At 57.4% G+C, this 21,747-nt stretch overlaps 4 protein-coding genes across 63 annotated transcripts in view; 2 read left to right on the forward strand and 2 right to left on the reverse strand.

The window, feature by feature from the left end:
• Window positions 1–725: 725 nt before the first annotated feature.
• On the forward strand, window positions 726–3,444 carry LOC107317891 (espin like). 3 transcript variants are annotated; one of them, XM_085512737.1, is made up of 4 exons: window positions 726–864; window positions 1,318–1,489; window positions 1,624–2,011; window positions 2,085–3,444. In XM_085512737.1, exons 3-4 carry the CDS (start codon window positions 1,643–1,645, stop codon window positions 3,363–3,365), a joined length of 1,650 nt encoding a protein of 549 aa, XP_085368863.1. In that variant the 5' UTR covers window positions 726–864; window positions 1,318–1,489; window positions 1,624–1,642; the 3' UTR covers window positions 3,366–3,444. The 3 variants fall into 3 exon arrangements, with proteins under 3 accessions (XP_085368863.1, XP_085368864.1, XP_085368865.1); XM_085512739.1 differs by lacking the exon at window positions 726–864 and having other exon boundaries at window positions 1,352–1,489; window positions 1,624–1,729; window positions 1,823–2,011; XM_085512738.1 differs by lacking the exon at window positions 1,318–1,489 and having other exon boundaries at window positions 728–864.
• A 387-nt stretch (window positions 3,445–3,831) lies between these two features.
• KLHL30 (kelch like family member 30) lies at window positions 3,832–7,517 on the forward strand. 3 transcript variants are annotated; one of them, XM_015870961.2, is made up of 8 exons: window positions 3,832–3,909; window positions 4,327–4,690; window positions 4,766–5,351; window positions 5,575–5,661; window positions 5,748–5,903; window positions 5,979–6,167; window positions 6,330–6,475; window positions 6,690–7,517. In XM_015870961.2, the coding sequence occupies exons 2-8, from the start codon at window positions 4,406–4,408 to the stop codon at window positions 6,939–6,941; spliced, it is 1,701 nt and encodes a 566-aa protein (XP_015726447.1). In that variant the 5' UTR covers window positions 3,832–3,909; window positions 4,327–4,405; the 3' UTR covers window positions 6,942–7,517. The 3 variants fall into 3 exon arrangements, with proteins under 3 accessions (XP_015726447.1, XP_015726446.1, XP_085368862.1); XM_015870960.2 differs by having other exon boundaries at window positions 4,327–5,351; XM_085512736.1 differs by lacking the exons at window positions 5,979–6,167; window positions 6,330–6,475 and having other exon boundaries at window positions 4,327–5,351; window positions 6,690–6,852.
• Window positions 7,518–7,829: 312 nt separating this feature from the next.
• Window positions 7,830–15,455, reverse strand: ILKAP (ILK associated serine/threonine phosphatase). Of its 7 annotated transcripts, none has more exons than XR_014933160.1 (12): window positions 15,373–15,455; window positions 15,118–15,183; window positions 14,950–15,006; window positions 14,113–14,232; window positions 13,154–13,280; window positions 12,071–12,177; window positions 11,489–11,582; window positions 10,847–10,934; window positions 10,443–10,569; window positions 9,781–9,900; window positions 8,486–8,567; window positions 7,830–8,232 (listed from the first exon to the last, which is right to left on the reverse strand). XR_014933160.1 is itself a non-coding variant. In XM_085512750.1 (12 exons), the coding sequence occupies exons 5-12, from the start codon at window positions 13,216–13,218 to the stop codon at window positions 8,092–8,094; spliced, it is 819 nt and encodes a 272-aa protein (XP_085368876.1). In that variant the 5' UTR covers window positions 13,219–13,280; window positions 14,123–14,232; window positions 14,950–15,006; window positions 15,118–15,183; window positions 15,373–15,455; the 3' UTR covers window positions 7,830–8,091. The 7 variants fall into 7 exon arrangements, 6 of the variants coding, with proteins under 6 accessions (XP_085368876.1, XP_015726768.1, XP_085368875.1 ...); XM_085512750.1 differs by having other exon boundaries at window positions 10,443–10,564; window positions 14,123–14,232; XM_015871282.2 differs by having other exon boundaries at window positions 10,443–10,564.
• Window positions 15,456–15,795: 340 nt separating this feature from the next.
• The window catches only part of KIF1A (kinesin family member 1A), a 31,718-nt gene continuing 25,766 nt past the window's right edge, over window positions 15,796–21,747 (reverse strand). For 19 of the 50 annotated variants that reach the window (XM_015871276.3, XM_015871275.3, XM_085512713.1 and 16 more), the window contains 11 exons: window positions 21,188–21,302; window positions 20,849–20,982; window positions 20,653–20,714; window positions 20,366–20,511; window positions 19,906–20,118; window positions 19,708–19,785; window positions 19,351–19,475; window positions 19,071–19,217; window positions 18,727–18,919; window positions 18,535–18,653; window positions 15,796–17,995 (listed from right to left, as the gene is read on the reverse strand). In XM_015871276.3, coding sequence (XP_015726762.2) covers window positions 17,953–17,995; window positions 18,535–18,653; window positions 18,727–18,919; window positions 19,071–19,217; window positions 19,351–19,475; window positions 19,708–19,785; window positions 19,906–20,118; window positions 20,366–20,511; window positions 20,653–20,714; window positions 20,849–20,982; window positions 21,188–21,302 — 1,375 coding nt within the window. In that variant the 3' untranslated portion in view covers window positions 15,796–17,952. Of the gene's footprint in view, window positions 17,996–18,534; window positions 18,657–18,726; window positions 18,920–19,070; window positions 19,218–19,350; window positions 19,530–19,707; window positions 19,786–19,905; window positions 20,119–20,365; window positions 20,512–20,652; window positions 20,715–20,848; window positions 20,983–21,187; window positions 21,303–21,747 lie in introns of all 50 variants that reach the window. The other 31 variants (XM_085512707.1, XM_085512706.1, XM_085512703.1 and 28 more) reach the window with 3 other exon arrangements.

Consider the following 21,747-nt stretch of genomic DNA (forward strand, 5'->3'; position numbering starts at 1 on the left):
CATTTAGGATATGAAATGGGTGAGTTTTGGCTTTTTGCTGTACCAGGGCTGGTAGCAGCAGTGCCCTCACAGTGCTGTCCTGCTGGGGGGCCGGAGGCCGGCTCTGTAATGGATCCTCACCAGGTGGTTACCATTTAGAGGCTTTGATCTCCTGCTGCTTGATTTTCTTCCAACCCCTCGATTGAATTTCTCTCATGTAACCGAGCTCCACTGATATATTCTGGCCATATATAATGGATGGAGGTTGAGTGAGGAAACAAAAACAGTGCTGAGTATCGGGAGCAGCCATGCGGGTCCTGCAGCCGGACCCCCTCCCTGCCACTGCCCCACAGGTGTGTGCAGTTGGGCACAGGGTGCCTGCACCCGCATCCAGCCCTGACCCGGCGCTGGATTGTGCATCACTTGAGCTGGAGGTTGGTGCAGTGGATGTGTCAGGACGGTGGGTGCCAGCTTCCATCCCTCTCCATCACACCGTCCTGAAACCCAGCGAGGCTCTGCCAGCACCGCTGTATCGGCCACATCTTTGGCTCCTGCAAGGCGGCCGCTGAGCTGGTGGCTGATGCTGGCCAGCACATTTGCTTCACTAATGAGGCTCCTTCTTTTCAAGGGCTTTGAGATAACAACCCGTGGTGTGAGCAGCAGCACTGGGATCCAGTTGCTTGTTTTTTGCCCAGGACGGGCTGTGGGCAGCACAGCGCTCCCGGCTCCATGTTCATGGGGGGCTGCCGTGCCCCCTGTGCCCCCTGGCTCCGTGCAGGTGAGAAGCACTGTGCTCTGCTGGAGGAACACCCTGGGATGAGCCTGCACTGCTGAGCCCCATCTGCTGCAGCCCTGTGAGCACTGACTGTGGCAGCGAGCCCTGAGGTGAGTGAGCACTGGGAGAAGGGATGGGAAAAGGAAAGGCTGGTGGATAGGGGGAGGGCACAGCCTCATGTGTGGCTATGGATAGGGGGGTCCCTGGCATTGCAGGTGTCCCCCAGGATGTCCACCCATGCAGACCCTCTGTGCCCTGGGGCAGCTGCTGTCCCTGCAGTTCAGCCTGAGGCAGGCATGGGAACGCTGCTGCTGGCTCCTGCCCAAGCGGGTCAGGAAAGAGCCTGCAGTGGGGCCACTGCTGGGCAGGTGGGAAGGTGGCCAGGAAAGGTCTCGCCTAGTCCCCTGTGCCTCAGCCGTGTGCAGGGTCAGGCTGGGTTGCAAAGCCTGGATATGCAGAAATGCAGGGCTGCTGGTGGGGGGGTCTGTGCTGCTCTGCAAACAGCAGTGCCGTGCACCATCACAGCTCCCCCAGGCCCAGCTCCCCTTCTCTGTGTTCCCCAGGGCAGCTAGTGAAGGTGTCCGCTGTGCCCAGGAGCAGAGCACGCAGCCAGGACCATGCTGCAGCGTGGGCTGCGGGAGCTGCAGGTCCTCCCTGCAGGCGGATAGACACCAGCACTGCGGGACTGTGTCAGCAGATGTGCTTGCAGCTTCTCCTGGTTCTCCTCACCTAGCTGTGAGTGCTTTGCCTGGGATAACTGTCTGAACACTGTGAACAGAACCTCTGCTGGTTCTGCTGTCCCACCCAGCAGAGCATGGATGCAGACTCCTCTCCCCTCCTGACGTGTCCCCATTCCCCTCTCCCTGTAGGGACCCAGAGCCGAGGCCGATGCATCCCAGTGAGCCACCACTGCCCGAGCTGAAGCTCCGCAGACCCGTGCAGCGGGGCAGGATCCCAGCACCCTTCATGGACCCGGTATGTCACCGCACCGCTCCGCCATCCCGCGCTCGTGCCCCTGCCCTCCCCCTTTGCTCCAGGCAGGCCCGTGGGAACCGTGCTGCTGCACAGGGCATGGCGGCAGAGCCGGCAGCACCATGGCAAGACCCCCACGGTACCACTGCGGTGGACCCTCTGGATGTGGATGCCTTGGTGCCCACGCACGACGAGCGGGGCCGCGCCATCCCTGAGTGGAAGCGGCAGGTGATGGTGCGGCGACTGTGGGCACGGCTGGCAGATGAAGTGCCGGCGTGTGATCAGGTAGGGTCAAGGCTGCGGGTGGGACACAACTGGGTCCCTCGTGTCGCTGCATCCTGATGGCCTCCTGCCGCAGGAGCCGGGCACGTGGCGCTTCTCGCCGTCCCACGAGGCCGTGCTGGGCCCATTTGGTGAGCTGCTGACCGAGGCGGACCTGCAGCAGCTGGAGTGGGCGGTGGAGAGCCTGCGGCTGCGGCGGCGAGGAGAGGCCTACCAGGGCGAGCTGCAGCGCCTGGCGCAAGAGCTGCGCACACTGCTGCCCTCCCCGCTGCTCAGCATCACTGTGCACAGCCCTCCTCCAGCCCCAGGGCAGCCCTTGCCGCTCTGGTGTGGCCGCCTGGCTGGCGTGGTGGGCAGCCTGGAAGCGCTGTTGGCCAATGCAGAGGGGGCTCGCAGCAGCCCTATGCCCGCCCCACCTCCCGCACCACTCCCTGCAGCCCCACGGACGCCATCGGGCAGCGTGGCACAGCGGGAGATCCGGCAGTGCGGGGTGAGTGTGAGCAGCCTGCGCGGGGCCTTCGAGCGCCATGGCGGCGGGGAGAGCGAGCCCGCTAAGGTGGTGGAGGCCGCCAGCGACTCGGGGATCAGCTGTGAGGAAGCGCTGTCAGAGGGCAGCGGCTCCCCAGTGCCGGAGTCGGCCGGGCTGCGCAAGGAGCGCATCGTGCTGCTCTTCCTCAGCCATTGGAAGCGCTCAGCTGGAGGCCTCAACTCTTGGGCTGCAGCCTGCCGGGCGCTGCAGGCCCGCAGGGAGAGAGCGGGTGCTCCAGGCGAGGAGCAGGAGGGCAGGAGGGGCCGCCTGTCACGGCAGTGCAGCGCCATCCAGCAGCTCCTGGGCAGCTGGAGGGACGTGGCCGCCTGCCCCCCGCCACCGCTGCCCCCCACTGCGGGCAGCCCACATGCCCCACTATCCCCGGAGCAGTTTGTGCGGCGGGCGGACGGGACACCGGCCGACTACGACAGCCTGACGCTGGAGCTCTTCATGCTGGGCTATTTCCGCATCCTGGAGCGGGAGCTGCCCCCCGAGGAGCGCCGCGGCCGCCACCTGCTCTGCTTCGAGGTGTTCGACCACCTGGGCCGCTTCGGCTGGGACACCGCTCGCGCCTTCCATCGTGCCGTCACCGATGAGATCGCGGCCGGCCGGCGGGGCTGGGGGGATGGATTCGAGGACATCAAGGAGCGCTTCTTCGGCACCGCCAAGGGCTCGGCATGGAGGGCAGGGGGCACGGGGGGCAGCCCCCCACACAGCCCAACCCGCCACGGCCGCAACAGCAGCCAGGAGGAGATCTGCAGGTGCATCGACCGCAGCTTCGCCTTCTGGAAGGAGAAGGAGGCTGAGATGTTCAGCTTCGAGGAGTGATGCCGCATGACACCCACGGACGCCCTCAGTGCTTCTCAAAGGGCCTCAATAAAAGCCTTTTGGTTTTGTCTCAGAAAAACCCCTGAGATGTTTAGGGGTGATGGGGAATGCTTTGCTGAGTGCCCTGGCGCCGTGAAGGCCTGGCTGCTCCATGCCGGCTGTGCTGTGTCTGCTGCCACCCGCTGTGCTCCACATCGGGACTGAGATATGAGCCTATATTTAACAGCTGGCCCCAGACAGGGGAATGGGACACAGCAGTGTGATTGAACAGCCCGGGGGTCTGTCCCCTCCTGGGCACACACAGCAGCACGTTGCTCCTGGTACCCCAGGAGGTGATTTTCCCCTCTGCACCCTTGGGTGCCCTGGGGTGGCAGCAGGCAGCTCTGCCCCAGCGGTGCCTTTAAGAGCACTGTCCCCGCCCCGGCTAAAAATATCCCCCTGGCTCAGCCCCCACCACCACCACCCCGCGTGTCCCTCCTGTGCCCCCACCACTGCCCTCCCTGCTGCATGGGACACGGCGAGCTCTGAGCGGGGCACAGCCCAGGTAGGAGCGGGGCAGGCATGGGGCCCAGCAGGGCTGGGGGCTGAGCACTGCATGTGGGGTGGGGTGGGAGGATGAGTCTGACCCTTCCCCGTGAACACCCACACATCCACACCCCACGCACAGGATGCTCAGAGCTGTGCCAAGGGGGGGGGTCATCTCCATGTGTATTGCCTTGGTGTGTCAGGGCAAATGGTCATAGCTTTGGGGGCTGAATGTGATCCCAGTCCTAAAACCACCCTCCTGGATCACTGCAAACTCCCCCCCAGAAATACATGGCAGCTCAGGGTGGGGAAGGCGCAGCCGCCGGGCTGTGAGGGCAGGGGGGCAGCAGGGCTCCTGAAATCCCTTCCCCAGCCCCAGCTGGTGCCGTACATCACACAGCGATGCGAGGAAGGGCCCATTACCACCTCCCCGCAGGGACAGCCTCGCAACGCTCAGCCCGGGCTCCTTCCTGCTGCGGGGACCCACGGCCACCCCAGCCAGCAAAGCCGGCACCATGGTGCGCAATGTGGATGACTTTGACTTCTGCCTGCCGTCGCACGCGCAGGGCGTGCTGGAGGGGCTGCAGCGGCTGCGTGCCCACCCCAAGCTGTCGGATGTGACGCTGCTGGCAGGTGGCCGGGAGTTCCCGTGCCACCGCGGGGTGCTGGCGCTCTGCAGCCACTACTTCCACGCCATGTTCTCCGGGGACTTCGCCGAGAGCATCGCCGCACGCGTGGAGCTGAAGGAGGTGGACCCCGCAGCGCTGGAGATGCTGCTGGACTTTGCCTACACGGGGAAGGTGACCGTCAACCAGAGCAACGTGGAGGGGCTGATGCGCACCTCCAGCCAGCTGCACTTCCCCACCATCCAGCAGGTGTGCAGCCGCTACCTGCGGCAGCAGATGGACGCCACCAACTGCCTGGGGATCTGCGAGTTTGGCGAGAGCCACGGCTGCCCCGAGGTGTCCTCCAAGGCCTGGTCCTTCTTGCAGGAGAACTTTGAGGCTGTTTCTCAGCAGGAGGAGTTCCTCCAGCTCTCCAAGGAGAGGTTGGCCGTCTACCTCTCCAACGAGCAGCTGCAGGTGCAGGAGGAGCAAAGCGTGGCCGAAGCCGTGCTGCGCTGGGTGCGCTACGACCCAGGGCAGAGGGCCCAGTTCCTGCCTGAGCTGCTGGAGCTGGCCCGCCTGGTCTCGCTGCCTGACCACTACCTGCAGAATCTGCTCGCCACCGAACCCCTTGTCCGTGATTCAGCTGCCAGCCAGGCCCTGGTGGCCCGTTCCCGTGCTGCGCTTGGTGCCACCGGCACCGTCCCCGCTCCACCAAAGGCAGCTCCACCACAGAAACTGGAGGAGGTGCTGGTGGTGGTGGGCGGCCGCGTGCTGGAGGAGAGCGAGGATGAGGAGGGGGGGCTGGAAACTCCGGCTGCCCCCAGGAACTTCGCCTTCTACAACCCCAAAACACGTAAGTGCCCATCATCATCATCCCCCGGCTCCTCCCCCATGGGATGGGATGGAGAAAAGCAGCTCTCAAACCATGCGGCACCACAGGGACATGGGCTGAAGGAAGAATGAATCAGGGCTGGTGGAAAGGTGCCACCCTGAGCTGCCGTACCCACCCCTGACAGTACAGATGGGGTGTCTCCAGCCCACACACAGGGTGACAGCGTGGCTCTGTTGCCTTGCAGGGCGGTGGATGGCTCTGCCTGACTTTCCTGACTACAACAAGTGGGGCTTCTCTCTGGTGGCGCTGAACAATGACGTCTATGTCACGGGTAGGTGCTGGGCTGGGGGTCGCCCCAGGGACAGGGGACCCCTGTCTGAGCAGAAGCTGAGCTCAGGGCCTGGCCTGTTCCTGTAGGTGGTTCCCGGGGGTCCCGGAATGACACGTGGTCAACAACGCAGGCCTGGCGCTTCTGCCCCAAGGACGGTGTCTGGACAGCCATTGCCTCCATGCTGCGAGCGCGGACCAACCACACCAGCGCTGTGCTCAACGGAGAGATCTACGTCCTCGGGGGTAAGGTGGCACTGGGGGACAGGCGGGTGTTGTGGCACAGCACAGAGGGCTGCAGCGTGTGCCACTGCCCTGTAGGGACAACAGTGGAAGTGGTGGAGGTGGAGCGCTACGACCCCTACAACCAGAGCTGGGCAGCCATCAGCCCGGCCCTTAAATATGTCAGCAACTTCGCTGCCGCTGGCTGCCTGGGCAAGCTGTACCTGGTGGGCTCCTGCGCCGTCAAATACAACGCGCTCACCCTGCAGTGCTACAACCCTGTGCGAGGTGAGCGCCCATCAAACCCCCGGGGCAGCCCCAGTGGTGCTCTGCAGCAAACCCCTGGGCTGTAGCGCTGCCTTGGTTGCAGTGTGGGTGCCAATCTACCTCCTTTCCACCTCCCCTGAATACCTGGGGCCCTGCCTGCCCACTGACAGCTGCCCCTTGCAGATGCATGGAGCGTGATCACGTCCCCATTCATCCCCAAGTACCTGTCAGCCCCACGCTGTGCCACGCTGCACGGCCTCATCTACCTCATCGGGGACAACACCAAGAAGGTCCATGTCTACGACCCAGAGGCCAACATCTGGCAGAAGGTATTGGCATGCTCCAGGAGCACAGCATCCACACAGAGTTACAGCTTTAAGCAGAGAACACCCTCGCTTTCCCCAGTGCCACCAGCATGAAACCCCCCTGCACAGTCCCCCAAACGCTCCATCCCCACAGTGCACTGCATGAGCCCAAAGCATGGATGCTGCTAAAGCTGTGCTGGGCAGTGGGACCCCAACACTTGCCCTTCTCCTGGTGCAGGTGCAGCTCCTGCACACGCTGCATGAGAACGGCGGGATGGTGCCGCTGGGAGATCGGCTCTTCGTCACCGGTGGCCACTGGAAGGGCATGGACGGGGATTACCGGGTGGAGATGGAGGTGTATGACTGCGCCAAGGACCGCTGGGTGCGGGAGGGCTCGCTGCCCTGCCTCTGGCTCTTCCACAGCTCCTCCTCCATCTTCATGGACACCTCCAAGTGGACTGAGGCTTTCCCAGGGGACCAGGAGTGGTAGCAGAGCTGACAGCAGTGACCCAGGTACCAGCACTCAGCCCCAGCCAGGCAGGGAGCTGCTTGTGTTCCCTCTCTCACCTCACATCCCTGACCCTACCACAGGCACCAACATCTCAGTCTTTTTTTTTTTTTTTTTTAAAATTAAAACAAAGAAAACCAAACCAGAATGCCTTCCTCACCCTCAGAAAACTCAAAGCTTTTGGGGTATTTCAAACCTGCTTCCTTTCCCACCAGCCTTCTTTCCCCATGGCTTTGGGATCTAGAGGGCCAGGGAAAGCAGGGCAAACCTCCCCAGTGCTGAAGCTGCTCAGTGTCAGCTTCCCCTTGCACAGCAACACAGAGTGCACGTGACCAAGCACCCAAGGGACATGGTCCCATAATGGCAACCCAACCTGGCACTTTGTCAGCCCTTTTCCAGCTCTGATGCCAACAGCCCCAGGTTGGGCTGAGCATGAAGCCATACCTCCTCAGAGGCCAATGCAGCCTCCAGCACTCTGCTCTTGGGATGCTGGTATTGTTCAATCAAGTTGTTCTATAGTGCTGTTATGTTTGACCCATTAAAAGTGCACAACAAGGAGCTCTGTGGCCCGCCTGTGTGTCCAGATAGGGGAATCCCTGTGTCAATCAGGGCCGCCTACAGGGCTGGTGAGGCACACTGTGCATGGGAGCAGGACCCCTGCTGCCCTCCCAGGGCCACTTGGAGCACTTCATGCTCCAGAACCAAACAATTTCCTTCCCATCAGCAGCAGGTGGCAAACAGAGCCCAGCCAAGGCCCTGGTGCTCAGAGCTCCCCCTAAGTGTCACACAGAGCTCGAGGAAACAAACAGCAAAGCTGCAGCATTTGAACAGGTGGCAGTATGTGCACAAAGATGCCTGCTCTCACCAGCAACTCTACCAAATGGATTTATTTGGTTTGTCAGGACATTCAAAGGGGGTGAGGGTGAACAGGACACAAAACTCCCCCACAAGCTGATCCACTGTAGTAACTGCTTAGAAAACACTGCTAGCCAAGTGAACTAAAACTATTAGAAAAAAACCTTTATTTACACTGAGAAGCATGCAGCAGGGCCCTCCCCCCACCGCGCACGCACCCACACCAACTTGTCCCATCTTGACATCAGATGGGGGCCTCGCTGCTGCTCCTCATCTCTCAGTGCTCTATCCGGACCACCATGACCGTCACGTTGTCCGCCGACCCTCGCTGCACTGCCTTGTTGGCCAGTCTGTTACAGGCAGCTTCATATCTAGCATCTGCTTCCTGCTTCCCTTCTCTTTTCTGGATGTTCTTATCCTATTGGGATAAGGGAAAGACAACACTGATCCCCCCAGTAAAGCACAGCAGTGCAGGCACATGGTTATTTCTGAGCACAGGGAAGCAAAATAAATAAGGACGAGCATCAATAGAGAGCAGCCCCTGGCAGAAGTACATTTCTGCACCACCTGCTCATTGTTCAGCTAATTAGCCTGGAGGGAACAAGTCACATATGATTTCACAGCTCCTGTTCTGAAAAATGAATGCATGAGTAGCCCAGCCTCCTCCTCACCTCCAAGCAGGACACAATGAAGTTCACAGCTTCTTCTGGCGTAAAGACTTTAAAGAGGCCGTCACACGCTATCAGGATGAACCTGGAAGTCAGACAGGTTACGAGGATGAAGCTTTGACTCCCCAGCTAAAGCCACGTCCCTCTGCACTTCTCTTTTCTTGTAATGAGTATCCATGCCTCAATGCAAAGGCACAGTGCACAAAAGCTCATCTCAAAGCCCCTCAGAGGCACCAGGAGGCCTCTCACCACCAGCCACTCAGGGAGCTGAGGCAGTTCAGACTGCAAGCTGAGAGTCAGATGAGCCATGTCAGACCTATCTGGACATCCTAGGAGGCTGACACGCACTATTAAGCAAGGCCACATACTATGCTACTATGCCCCTACGCCTTGCTGGGAAGCTGCACTGTTTCTCTAATAACAGCTCCCAGATCCTTTCATTCACATGTTTTCCCTGCTAAGTAGCCAAGTGCAAGGAAACAGAGCAACACAGCTTAATACCTTAAGTGCAGTCCTTTACAATGCTGTGCTCCTGGTGTAAACACAAGGGATGCAAAACCCCATGGGAGGAGCTATCTATCTCTCAGCTCCCAGTGGGGAGAAGGAAACAGCTTGCTGTGCACTCCCTGTCCTGCACAGGGGTTTGCACTAACCAGGAGCCCCAGACAGTCACCAAACAGAAAACAACATCCCCTCTGCCACAGCAATGCACATCTTGGAAGGCAGTTTCAGACTCTGATGTTCAGAATATCCCTTAAAATATTTTAGCAGGTCGCTTGCTATGGAATTCTAATCCCACCGGAAGCAGGAGCACGGTGGCTGACCCACCCACTTGCCTCTGAGAGCACTCAGGGCTGTATTGAACTGAGTGTAATTTATCATCATCAATCACTTGCAGGAAAATTATCTCAAATCTTCAAAAATCAGAGCTGAATGCAATGGTGTATTTGGGCACCACAGCTTCTAGGAACATCGCTTGGGCAGCACAGGGATCCAAGGATTCACGCCTTAACCACCTGCTTGAAGACAGGTGCACAAGCTTAGAGCACAAAGGCCTGTGTGTTATCAACCACTGTGAGGCTGGTTTCTCCAACAGGAGCCTTCAGTGTGTTGGCAGAGTGAGACAGCAGCATTGCCCCACTGTACTGGTAAGGAACAGGAGCAGAGGGACATCAGCAGCAAAAGCATCCTTTAACTCTGGATGATTAGCCTCAAGTACCTTAGCTCTGGAAGCAGCTTGCGTTGCTGCTGAGCAGAGCCAGGACACAGCAGCCTCCTCGTGAGCAGGCACGATTTACCTGTCATTGTGTGTGAGCTGGCAGCGTTTGATATCTGGCACAGAGATTACACCACAGCGCTTGTACTGGCCGTCCCCAATGGAGCGGGAAACCTCCAGCACTCCCAGCACTCTTCCATCCCTGCACGAGGAGAAAAAAATGCTGAGTCTCCTCTACATACACACATCTTGCTCTTCTACACCAGCCACTGAGCTGCCTCACACAAAACCAAACCCACTTCCCCAGCAAGCTCAAATCTTTTGCCTTTCAGGCCTCTACCCTATTCTGTGTGTTTCCCAGTCTTTCACACAAACAAATAGAGAGGGGAAGGAAGAAATGAAGTCAGGAGAATTCAAGGTTGTTTGTTTTCTCTCTCCCTGCTCTAACTCTGCAGTTCTACAGCTGAAGTTTAAGCATGTCTGTGCTGATGTTATGCCATCAGGTTTTCAGTTAGGGACAAGTTCCTACCTTTGCAGCACAACACTGTCACCATTTTAAGTCCAAGGGAACCAGCACCCACCAGCCAACTCAGGCCAAAGACTCCTCAGATAACTGAGGAATCACTCATAGGCAGTGAAATTACCTCTAGGCTCTCACTAGCAGGCATGCTAAACTCCAGAAACTCTACATCCAGAGTTGAGCCAGCATTTTGGTTTGCTCACTCACCACCTTCAGGCACTTACCTGACATTTCCCCCCGCTTTCTGTATCCTCATACGTTCCTCATACTGGGTGGGGTTGTGCTCCTTGCTCAGGCTTAAGGCCGCGTGCTTCTGGCTCTCTTCATTGTAACGACACAGAATCGCCTGTGCTGACAAAAGACCCTTGTGAGTAAATACCAAAACCTTGGCAAGAACTTCCTGAGAGAGCTATAAAGCTTGCGCTTGAGGCTTCCTACATACACAAAAGAAAAGCCAACTTAAATGTTAAAAGGTAACTGTGATCTCTGCAACAGAGTACAAAAGGATTGCAGTATTTCCCCGCAGCACTTGCCTGCAAATAATACAGGCAACAGAACTCACCCTGCAGAGCTAGCAAGCTTGCAGAGGAGTCGAGACACCAACAGTGGGCATCTCTATTCTGCTTACCCGGCTGTCTCCGAGGTTGGCGATGTAGAGAGTATTGTCTACAGCCAGGACACACGTGGCTGTGGAGCCATCCTTCCACGCAGGCTTTCTGAGGAAACAACAGTGAGGTTACCAAAAAGGAAAGCTGTTGAGAAGTTGCTGACTGAGTGCTCCTGGGGACTGGAGGAAGTGTCATACAGTGACATTCAGCAGCCAGCAAGCCCTCAGTAAGTCACACCTGCAGGCAGCCAAGTTGAAACAAAAAACAAAAGGGCTGCAACTGAGTTACAATCCTTTTGCCTTCCCTTCCTTTTCTCACCATATTCTTCCTGCCCACTTCAGTCCTCACCTTCACCTCAGCAGTAACTCCAATTGCTTGGTCACACCCCTGATAGTTCACTTGCTGTAGTTAAGCTCGTATCCCTGGAGCTCCAGGTAAGCTGAGAAGTGTTTATTAGATGAAATGGCTATGTTTTGGCTCCTTTCTTTGCCATTAGCAGGTATTTTAGCCCAAAGGGTCCTGGCAGGCTGCTTGCTGCAGGGTAAGACTAGAACATGCTGTGACTGAGCTCAAGCAGGAAGGCACAGCCTGGCACACAGCTGTACTTGGTGTTTCACCAAGACACGACTCAAGGCTTCCTCACAGGAAGCATTAACACTTACTGACTGGATGCCTGCTTTAAAAACTCTTCATCTGTATGTTTGAAGGTGTCCAAAAGGCATCTCTTCACGGTTTTCTCCACACTGACCACCTCACCTGCCAGACAGGGAAAAGAGCAACTGACCTCCTGCTAAAATACATCCAACCCATCCCTCCCATCACGCAGAATGGATGGCAGCACATCGGGTAGCACACACAGCAGCTGAAACACATCCCAAACCCGTGCTACCAAAGTCAGCCTGATAAAATGTATGTAGAACTTACGATAAATCCCCCCCCCCCTCCTCTAGAGAGGTTATTTTTACTCTTCCTTTTCTCACAAAGCAGCACTGCCAAGCCTGGCAATAGAACATCCCAGGCTCGGTTAGTGGTTCAATACTGGCTGCTTGCACTTTCATTCCAAAAAAGGCTTCCAATTCTTTTCCCCAGGAGACGGAGTGGTCTCTGTGCACACAAGCCCATTTGGAATAAGGAACGGAAACTGCAGAACTACACAGCAGCAAATCCATTCCCTTAAGCAGCAGCCACAACTTCACAGTATAAAAGGTGACCACTGTCCTACAGCCCTCCCTCCACCCTCTCACCTTTTGGAAATTTCTTGATCAGGTTGAGGTGCAGGTTCTGTGCTGCAAACTTTGAGGCTCGGACTCCCCCGTGGCCATCAAAAACAGCGAAGTATGAGACACGTGTGCTAGGAGGGAACAAGAAAGGCTGTCAGCCAGAGGACGGGACTGAATACATTTGTTCCTGCCCCACCTCAGCCAGCATAAGAAATGCTGCACTCTCAGGCACAAGCGGAGGTAACAAGATGCAAAGCTCATGCAGTAAAGGATTTTCATGGTTTACACGCATAAGCACTGAATACTTCCTTGTAACTGCCTTCTCTGCAGAAGATCAGAAGTATAATATAGTTTATAGACCACAGCTGGGCCTAAAAGCAGCTAAACGCTTCACCCAGCAGGTGCTGCAGCAGTCTGAGCAATCCTACAGCTCCTTGCATGGCCTAAGTTTGCTGCAACTGCACTACAGACAGGAAGCTTGGATCCTTCATCAAACAAAGCTCTCAGGACGAGTTCAGAAGCTAAACACAGCATCAAAACAACACTTGAGAGCACTCTTTTAAACATGAATATATACATGCATGCACATTTATACTTTACTTCCCAAGATAAATAAGCTTTTCAGGTGAGAGAGTTCTAACATTTGCTCTCTCTTCAGGCACTCTCTGTTGCCACAGATTAAGGATTTCTTTCACACTCTGTAATAACCCCCAAGGTGAGGACTAATTGCTTGCAGTTAAAATCAGCATCTTGAAACATCCATGCTTCAATGAGGGTATCAGAAACTCAATAACAAGAGTTATTAGGCCTCACAGTCCATGTGAAGTCAGTGACTAAATTCACTGAGTACCACTGGAAGGTATTTATATATAACCTAATCCTGTGACACGCTCAGGAACAGGGCTAACGATTAACTCCAGATTTCCTAATAACAAGCCCAAAAGACACATCATGAAGCAGCCTGCAAGCAGGAGCAGCAGCTGCTTAAAGCAAAAACCATCACACACAACACAGGCTTCGCCGAGGCAAACTGGAGCTCCTTCACCTCCACACCTGGCTGCCATCCACAGTTTTATCCCCCAGCTTTGGAGGTCAGGGGTCACTTACACTTGGGAGGGCAGAGGCTGGCACTCCTCAGTGATATCATTTAAGATGACATGTGCATCCTGCATGTCTTCTCTTTCACCTTTCCTCTCTGCCACGTAGCCCTTCAGTCCAAGGATGCCCACTGACCCTAAAGGAGACAAACAGACACACGCCAATCAAACTCCCTCATTGTCTCAGCTCACACTGATGGTCACTTTCCAGCTTTCACAAAAGCACAGCAAAGCGTGGCCCTTGCTTTTCAGCAGCCCATCTGGCACCTTCTGCTGAGCACGGTGTATTTTGTGACACGAGGTCTGCAGCTACAAAAGCAGCCTGCACTGTTTGTGGGGACAGCTGTACACAAGCAGCACTGCTGGGCATTACAGAGGGCTCTTATGAAATGGGGGGGGAAGAATGAATGGCACAGCTGAAACAGAAGATTAAAGAAAGCTTAGCCTTAAAGAATGGGTGAGAGCAGGAAACCAAAGTCTGCTGTTTCCAGAATATGTAATTTCCTTTTCACTGAATACATCTGGTTTCCCAAAGCTGAACATAACACATGGGAACTTGCACTGAAGTCAAATGTATTATATGTCAATACAAATAACCCTCTCTCCCTGGCTTTCTCAGCAGCCACTCAAGAGAGATTTGTGGATCTGGCAAAAGAAACTGGTGCAGGTCAAGCCTTCCAGAGGCTTCACACCCAGTTCCCCTGCTGGCAGCACAAGCCCTTACTCTGCAGATGCCAAGGCACTCACACTGCCCAGCTCCTGCCACTTCAGCAGGCTGGTAAGGAGGCCCATGTGAGGGAGGCAGAACGCCAGAGAGTTTGAGGGGCTCCTTCCATTGCAGCCTGCTCCCCACGAGAAGTTGCAAATGCCAGCAGAGTGAAGAACCAAGGCTCAGCTTGAGTCTGGACCTCCTCAGCAAAACATCAGAAGTACAAATTGAGTACATTTGTTTTCAAACTGTCTGAAAACCTTTACAAACTTTCTTTTCCACAAGTTCTTCCCTGCCATTCTTCTCTTCCTCCTCCAAGGACTTCCTTTTCTCTCCTTTTGCATCGCCCCCCGCTGACACCTGCTCAGGAGCACTGGAGGCTGAAAGAGAATAAAAGCAGGCAGCTGAGGACTCCCATCTTGGTTTTATTTGTAGGACTTCAGCAGTAAGACCTATTGCACTGCAGCACTCTCAGTAGCACAGACTCACGTGCTCACACAGCATGAAGTGACAGCAGCCCACACCACTATCCAGCCCAGCACACACAGATGTGGTCACCTTGAATCACATGGCCCTCCCTCAGCCACAGTACAGCCATATACAGCTAGAGGGCACCTGACTCTTTCCAGGCCACAAACCATTTCCTAGCTCCTGGTCTTTATTGCAGTCATGTGTTCAGACAGTTAACATTCCAGATCGGAGCCTTGCTTGGCTTTAATTAATATTTGTGTCTGTGGAGTTGTGGCCACAACAACACAAGGAAGCACACATCATTACTTTGAAGGTGCACAGTGTATTCAGAACACAGGGCACAAGTTAGAAGAAGAAGAAGAAAGAACTATCAATTAAATCTGTGGCATCAGAACCTTTTCCTGTTCCCATGTGATACAGTTTCCCCCCCCCCAGCAGTTAGCAACCACCCGGCTGCACACAGAATCACAGAATTATTAAGGTTGGAAAAGACCTAGAAGATCATCTAGTCCAACCATTATCAATACTTCATCAATACTTCAATACTACACAGAGCCCTGCTGCCAGCAGGTTGGTTATGAAGAGGCTGGGCAGGTCAGGCCAGCAGAGCCAACACAGCCGCTCACCTGCATCACTGCTGCTGGCTGGAGGGAGGTCATCGAAGAGGAACGAGCTTCCTTTACCTGGAGCATAATAGAAAGGCAAGAAGGCACAAATAGAAAGGCACAAAGCTTCGCACACCCAGCATAGCGTGCACCGACTACACAAGGGCGGCTGAGCAGAGGCTGCCCTACCTGTGCCAGCGCTGCCGGCAGCCGGGAGGTCATCGAACAGCCGCAGCTGCCGCTGGGCCTCGTTCCCTGCAACACAGCGGCAGCGGCTCGTACAACGGACAGGCCCGGTACAACGGACAGGCCCGGCCCTCTCAGCCCCGCACTGAGCGCCCTCCAGGCCGCACCGCCGTTAATCCCCGCCGTCCGCCCCCGGCCCGTTGCGGCCCTGCCCCCCGCCGTTAATCCCCCTTGTCCCCCTCCTTGTCCCCCCCTCACCCCGCTCGGATCCGCCGGGCTCGGGCAGGTCCCCGAACAGATCCATCCATCCACCACCCGGCCCAACGCCGCGCCCCGCCCCTGCCAATCAACCCCGAGGGGCGGGACATTGCGGCACGACAACCAATAGGAACCTGTGGAAAGGCCGGAAGCCGGCGCGGCGACGGAGGAAGTGCTGCGAAGATGATCAACACGCCGCCGAGGGGCGGTGACGTAGAGGAGTGTTGACCAATCGCTAAGCGGAACGGCGCTGCCAATCAACGCCGCTCTGCCAATGGGGCGGCAGGGCGCCAGCCGCGTGCCCGGCTATCGGGGGGGGGTGGATGAGGAAGCGCCCCCTCGTGGCGGAGGGAGGGATGGCAGCGCCCCGCCGCCCCCACGTGCCCGGTGCCCTCGACGCCCATTGAATCACGGCTCGAGGCGCTGCGTCAATGCCACATTTATTTCAGAACCGAACAAGCCTGGCGCGCGGGCAGGAGGCCGGGGCCCAAAGCTCCAACACGGGGAGGGGGGGCACAGGAGTGGGAGTGGGGATGGCTGCGGTCCCACATGGGGCCGAGAGGACGCGGGGCTGAAACGGGCCTCAAAGGGCATCAAAGGGCTCCAGCCCGGCCCGCAGTGTGCGCTGCAGGTTGGCTGGCCTCAGGCACAGTGCGGAGCCGGGCACACAACCCCTATGGCCGCCAGAGAAGTGTCTGGTTGCTGGCAGACACCGGGCCCGGCCCTGTCGAAGGGCTCCACCAGGAGCTGCCTTCACCCCGAGGAGCCTCTCGCCCCCAGGCAGGAGTTGGGCCAAACTGGGATCCTACCCACGGGGAAAGCAGCTGAACGGGGAGCGATGCCCGGCCACCCCTGTGTCCCTGTGGGGTTCCAAAGGAGCAAACAGCATGGAGGGACGGCCCCTGCCCAGCACCGCACCGACACACACAGGGGATGAGCGGTGGTGGGGCCGAGGTGTGGCCGTGCTGTGCAAATTAAGGTTGGCTGTGAATGCGTGACAGTGAAGCGAGGCCCAGCAGGGCCCGGGGATGTGCGGGGGAAGGCGCCCGCCTTCCTGCCCGGAGCTGCATGGGCCACCATAGGGAAGCCCTGAAGTGAAGCACCCGCACTGGGCAAAACGACCAACAAACAGATGAGAGGAGGGACGTGAGTGAGCGAGTGGGTGAGGGATTCGCTGGGGAGGAGGAGGCCGTGGGGAGCCCCGCCAGCACGGCTGTGCTGCAGCCATAGACTGACTCATCTATGGAGGTGAGGGGAGGAAGGTGGGATTGCACTTCTGGAACAGGGGGAGTGGGGTACAAAAACATCAGCTGTGAAAGTAAGAAGCCCCGGCCTCTCTGCTCCCCACCATCCTCACCACAATGCTGGTCTCTGCACTGCCCAAACACCTGCCTCAGCCCTGTTCTTCCTGCAGGAGGGGACAGCAGAGCTTTTGGGGGCTAGGGCGGTGAGGAGCTGTGGGGCTGGGATGGCTGCTCCAAATCCCAGCCATTGTCAGCCAGCTTTGGGAACAGCCTGCCCAGCCTCCATGCTCCCCCCCCCCATGGCAAAGCCAACCTCAGCTGTTTGGTAGGAGGCCCCGGGGGCAGCATGGGGACAGCCAACGTGGGCTGCATTTCAGGCAGCGGACACAAAAAGGAGCCCAAATGCACTTGCACTCAGTGAGGCTCAACCATCCCACGGGGCTCAGGCAGCTGGCTCATCCATGTGCATGTGGGTGCCCTGGCCACCCAAAACAGCTTGTGTCCCCCATCAGAGGTAGATGGGGCAGGGAGGAATTGCCTCGCTTGGGAAGACGTGGTGCCTCGTCTGGTCACCGCTTCTGGGAAAAGTAGTTTAAGCGCTGGGGGGCAAAGCAGAAGGTTGAGGGAAGGATGGGGAGAGAGGGTGAGCGCACCGCAGGAGCCGTGTTTGGTCCCTTCTCCCAGCAGGGTGTCTCTGGGAGAGGGGCTGCGGTGGCCTTGGCACCAGCCCGCTGCCAAGCCTCTCCCCGGCTCAGGGGAGGCATTGTTCGGGGGCCAGGACCCAGTGTATGGGTTTTTGTGATGTAGATAGAAATAAATACTTTATAAATATAATCTTAAACTACTGACACCTGATTTTGCCCTGCCATCTTTTGTAGAAACAATAAATTAGGAGATCCCCGTACCTAAACTACCACTTTCCCTTCACGTGGAAGCAATTCCTCCTGATTTCTCATCTCTGAGCTTTACAACACCGCTACCTCTGTAGATCAAAGACCAGCTTTTAACCGGATCTACCCTCCTTGCTCCCTCCTCTCCGAAAGGAACCTTTCTGGAGCGTTACAGGTTGTGTGACATGAAGGCCACCCCTGGGGGGGACGGGCAGAAGATCACATGCACACGAGAAATCCTGCCCAGGTGGGACCGGGCGTTTGCAGCTACGAACAGAAATGAGTTTCCCCCGTGAAGGTGTAGATCGAGACGGATCCTTCCATGGAGCAGGCAGCTGGGGCAGCAGATGGTGTGAGAGATCGGATGTTAACATGGGGACTCTTGAGACAGAATCTGCTATCTTGATCCTGTTGGCAGACGGATGAGGTGGAGGGTGGTTTTCAGGTTAGATTCTCATCTGGGCTGTTCTCCTTCTGGACAGCTTGGATCTGAATTGGAAACCAAGAGACAAAAGAAGTCAGAGATGAGGAAAGGGAGATCTGTGGTATCTTGGGTGCAGGCTGGTTCTTGAGTCCAGCTGGAGCCAGAGGGCCATGGGGTTAACAGTGCTCCTTAGCCAGGGCTCACAAATCTCTGTGCATTGGTTCCTATTCCCCTTCTGCAATTCGAGAGGATCTCAAGAACTTCTCGAGTTGTTTTCAAGAAGAGCAAAAGTTCAGTGTGCTGCACATGGGTGCTGCTTTGAGCTCGGTCCCTGCACCAGCCACAACCTGGCCTTTGGTTAAGTGGGGAGGAGTAACTCCTTACAGCTATAAAGTGGCAGAGCTGAAATCATAATGAACACAACCCAAACTCTGTCAGCTCAGAGCCTTTTCCATCCCAGCCTGGCTCAGCAGGCATTCCCCATGTCTGGCCAGGAAGGACAGCAGCTTGCAGCCCAGGGATAACACTCAGCCACTGGTGACCTCCCCACCCCTTCCTACTGCCCATCCACCAAAGCACACCCCTTCTGTCACCCACTACGTACCTTATGGACCCAGCCAGGAGGGGGTTGAAGGCATAGAGCCAGTCGTGCATGTCCTTGTCACTGCTTGCCTGCAGCAGGATGCCCCGGTGCTCCGTGCACACCGCAAACGTGTTGGGGGTCTGCTAGGGGAGAGCTTGGGGTCAGCACCTTGCCCCAGGGTGTTGAGGCTCCCCATGTGAGGCTGGCACCCACCTTCAGCATGGCCTGCTGGTCCTCACTGTACTCCACTTGGGCCTTGGAGAGGTTGAGTATGGCCCTCTCCACTGAGTCCTTGTCTGAGTTGTAGATGTAGACGTACGGGCGCCTGACCACCACAAAACGCTTCACCCACCCATTGGTGTGGGGCTCCAGGAAGTGCAGGTAGCCCTTTTTGGAGACGATGGGGCTGCAGAGAGACAGAGAGGGTTGGATCGGGTTGGGACATGGGCTGCAAGGAGATGGCTGCAGTAGAGCACTGTCACCTTTCTCCCCCAAGCCACTGGTTGCCCCCTCTGTCCCTTTAGGGGTCCCCTCCTGGCCTCCCCAGTGGCTCCTACCTGACTCGGATCTCCTGAATGTCAGGCACCAGCTGCCGCTGAGGCTCCTTCTCATCCTCAGGCCGGCGGGCTGGGGACTTCTTCTGCTCTCCTTCCACCACAGGCTCCAGGTCAGGACTCTCCACCCTGGAGGAGACCTGTGGGGTTCTGAGGGGAGGAAAAAGGACGGTGTTGGAGGAGGATGAAGAGCACCCATCAGGTGGGACCATGCCTGAGAAGTACTGCCATTCTGCTTGGTGAACACTTGGGACTCAACCCGACATCCCGGCCACCTTCATACCTGACTTCCATGGTGTTGTAGCGTCCTTCCACCAGCGACGGGCAGGTTGAGGAGGGGGTGAGGGTGGTGACCCCAAGAGCTGACATGGAGGGGTCTCTCATCAGGGTCACAGACATTTCAGACAGCTGTGGAGGAGCGGAGGTGTGGACTGGAGTCTCTGCCCGAAGCCGGGCACAGCTCTGGCCGGGGCAGGGAGAGGAACGTGCATATGGGTGCTCTGGGAGCAGCCAGGCGAGCAGAGGGTGGCAGCAGGGCCACCCGCAGACCCACCCCTGCCCTGCAAGTCCCAGTCCCCACGCGTCCCTCCCAACCCTCACCAGCCCTGCAGACCCCAAGTTTCCATCACCATCCCAGTACCTTGCTCTCACTGGCGCTGATGCAGACATGGCTGTGGCTGTACTCGCGGTTGAAGGTGTGTGTGAGCAGGCGCAGGCACTGTGGGCAGATGAGTATGATGGTGTAAGAGGCTTCTTCTTCCACCCCACCACCTTCCCCACTGTGTCGCTACCACCATGCCCTCCCCCCTGGGAAGCCCTTCTGGCTCCAGGATGGTACCTTCACAGCCAGCTCCTTCTGCCTCTCACTGGGTGTTTCAGGAGGAGAGGTCCGTCCTTCTGGGGCCCCATCAGCCGAGAGTGGGGAGGAGACACAGGAGGTGCTTCGGGACTCGGAATCCTCGCTGGAGCACGGGGACAGGGTCTCCAGGCCCAGCCGCTGGGTTGTCTCCAGCTTCTCACGCAGCAGAAGGTAGTGCCTGGTTTTCTCCACCTGGATGAGGGCAGCCCTGCTCAGCTCCAGGTTTCCCCCTGCCCAGCTTGGAGGCATCTTCTGGGGGATGCACTTCCCACACCGCATTAACCCGGCTGCTTATTAGCTTTGAGTCTGCAGGCACCTGGCTAGCATCGGTGCAGCAGGAACAGAGCCCCATGACACAAAGCCAGGAGGGCTGGGAATCCCACTGTTGCAAGGTGTGCCATTTCAACCCCAAGAAACTCTTCCCAGCCCAACAGCTTACTTCTTGCAGGAGGCTGAGTTTCTCCAGCTCCCACTGATGGTCAAGGATGAGGCTGTCGCTGCGGGGCCGCCAGCCAGCCAGGTTCTCTTCTCCCCGCACATAGGCTACGGAGGTGTCCAGCACACGCCGGCGTCGCCTCTGCATGCCTTTGGGGGCAAACACATGGCTCAGGGGACAGACACATGGCTCAAAGGATGGGCACATGGCTCAAAGGATGGGCACATGGCTCAAAGGATGGGCGCATGGCTCAGGAACTCATAGAATCACTCACACCACAGGGCACCCACCTGGACTGCCGGCATCTGCCACGCGGCACAGGCTCAGCTCGTAGACGCCCGTCACACGGTTGCTGTAAGCAAAGGGAGACGTCACCTGATTCTGTCCCATACTCTGAGGTTCCCCCTACACTCCAGGGCAGCACTGGGTGCTGGAAGCATTGCTTCTCCCCTCTCCTCCCTCCCAAAAGCAGGAGGATGTTGGTACCTCTCTGAAGCCCGCAGGCTGCCGCTGCCGAAGAGGTTGCGGATGGAGCGTGAGGCGGGGAGCTTGGCATCTCGGGAATAGAAAACCATGCAGAAATCTTTGGTGATGACGGCGGGCTGGGTGCAGTTCTCCATCTGCAGCAGGGTGGGGAGAGAGGAGAGCTGAGGGGCTGTGTCAGTGGGGTGCATGGGTTATACAGGCAGCACCCCTGTGCCCTGCAGACCACAGCAGGCAGGAAGGGCTGGAGGAGCCCTTGTCTTTTCCCATTAACTCCACTGGGAAAGCCACCATGGTGAGGGAACACCTATTTGTGTTATAATAGCACAAGATGGTCCTTGCCTCGATGTAGGCGGAGAGGGTGATGTAGATTTTCTCCCGGTATGGGGTGACACGATTGAGCAGCAGTGAGTTGTGCATGGAGCTGTCCCACGCTGCCTCAAACTGGTAGAAAGTCCTGCCAAGACAGAGCAGAGACAGTGAAACAATCCCCCTGAAATCCCAGGCAGACAGCAAGGAGACACCTCCTTCCCTCCCTCCCTCTGCAGCGCTGCAGCAGGCCTGCAGGGATACATGGGCATGCATGGGACATCTGGGGGCAGCCACTCCGGGGGATGCAGGCTCAAGGCAAAGCCGAGGCGGAATGGGTGCAGCGGGAGGGAGACGGGTGCCCTTGAAGTGTGCACAGGGGTTTGGGAGCAAGGGGCTCAGCTGAGTGCAAGGCAAGGCAGGGAATGCGGGACAAAAGGACAGAGGAGGGAGCATGTCCCCAGAGCACGAGGTGAGCTACCTCCAGCACACCCAGGCCAGCACCCTGCCACCCATCACACCCTGGGAGCAGCTGTCACCATACAGGTGACGACAGCCAGAGTAGGTAGGAGAGAGGATGCTCAGCACAGAGG

The sequence above is a fragment of the Coturnix japonica genome, chromosome 12 (assembly GCF_054131305.1).
Source record: "Coturnix japonica strain WE chromosome 12, WE-NBRP24, whole genome shotgun sequence".
Taxonomy (NCBI): Eukaryota; Metazoa; Chordata; class Aves; order Galliformes; family Phasianidae; genus Coturnix; species Coturnix japonica.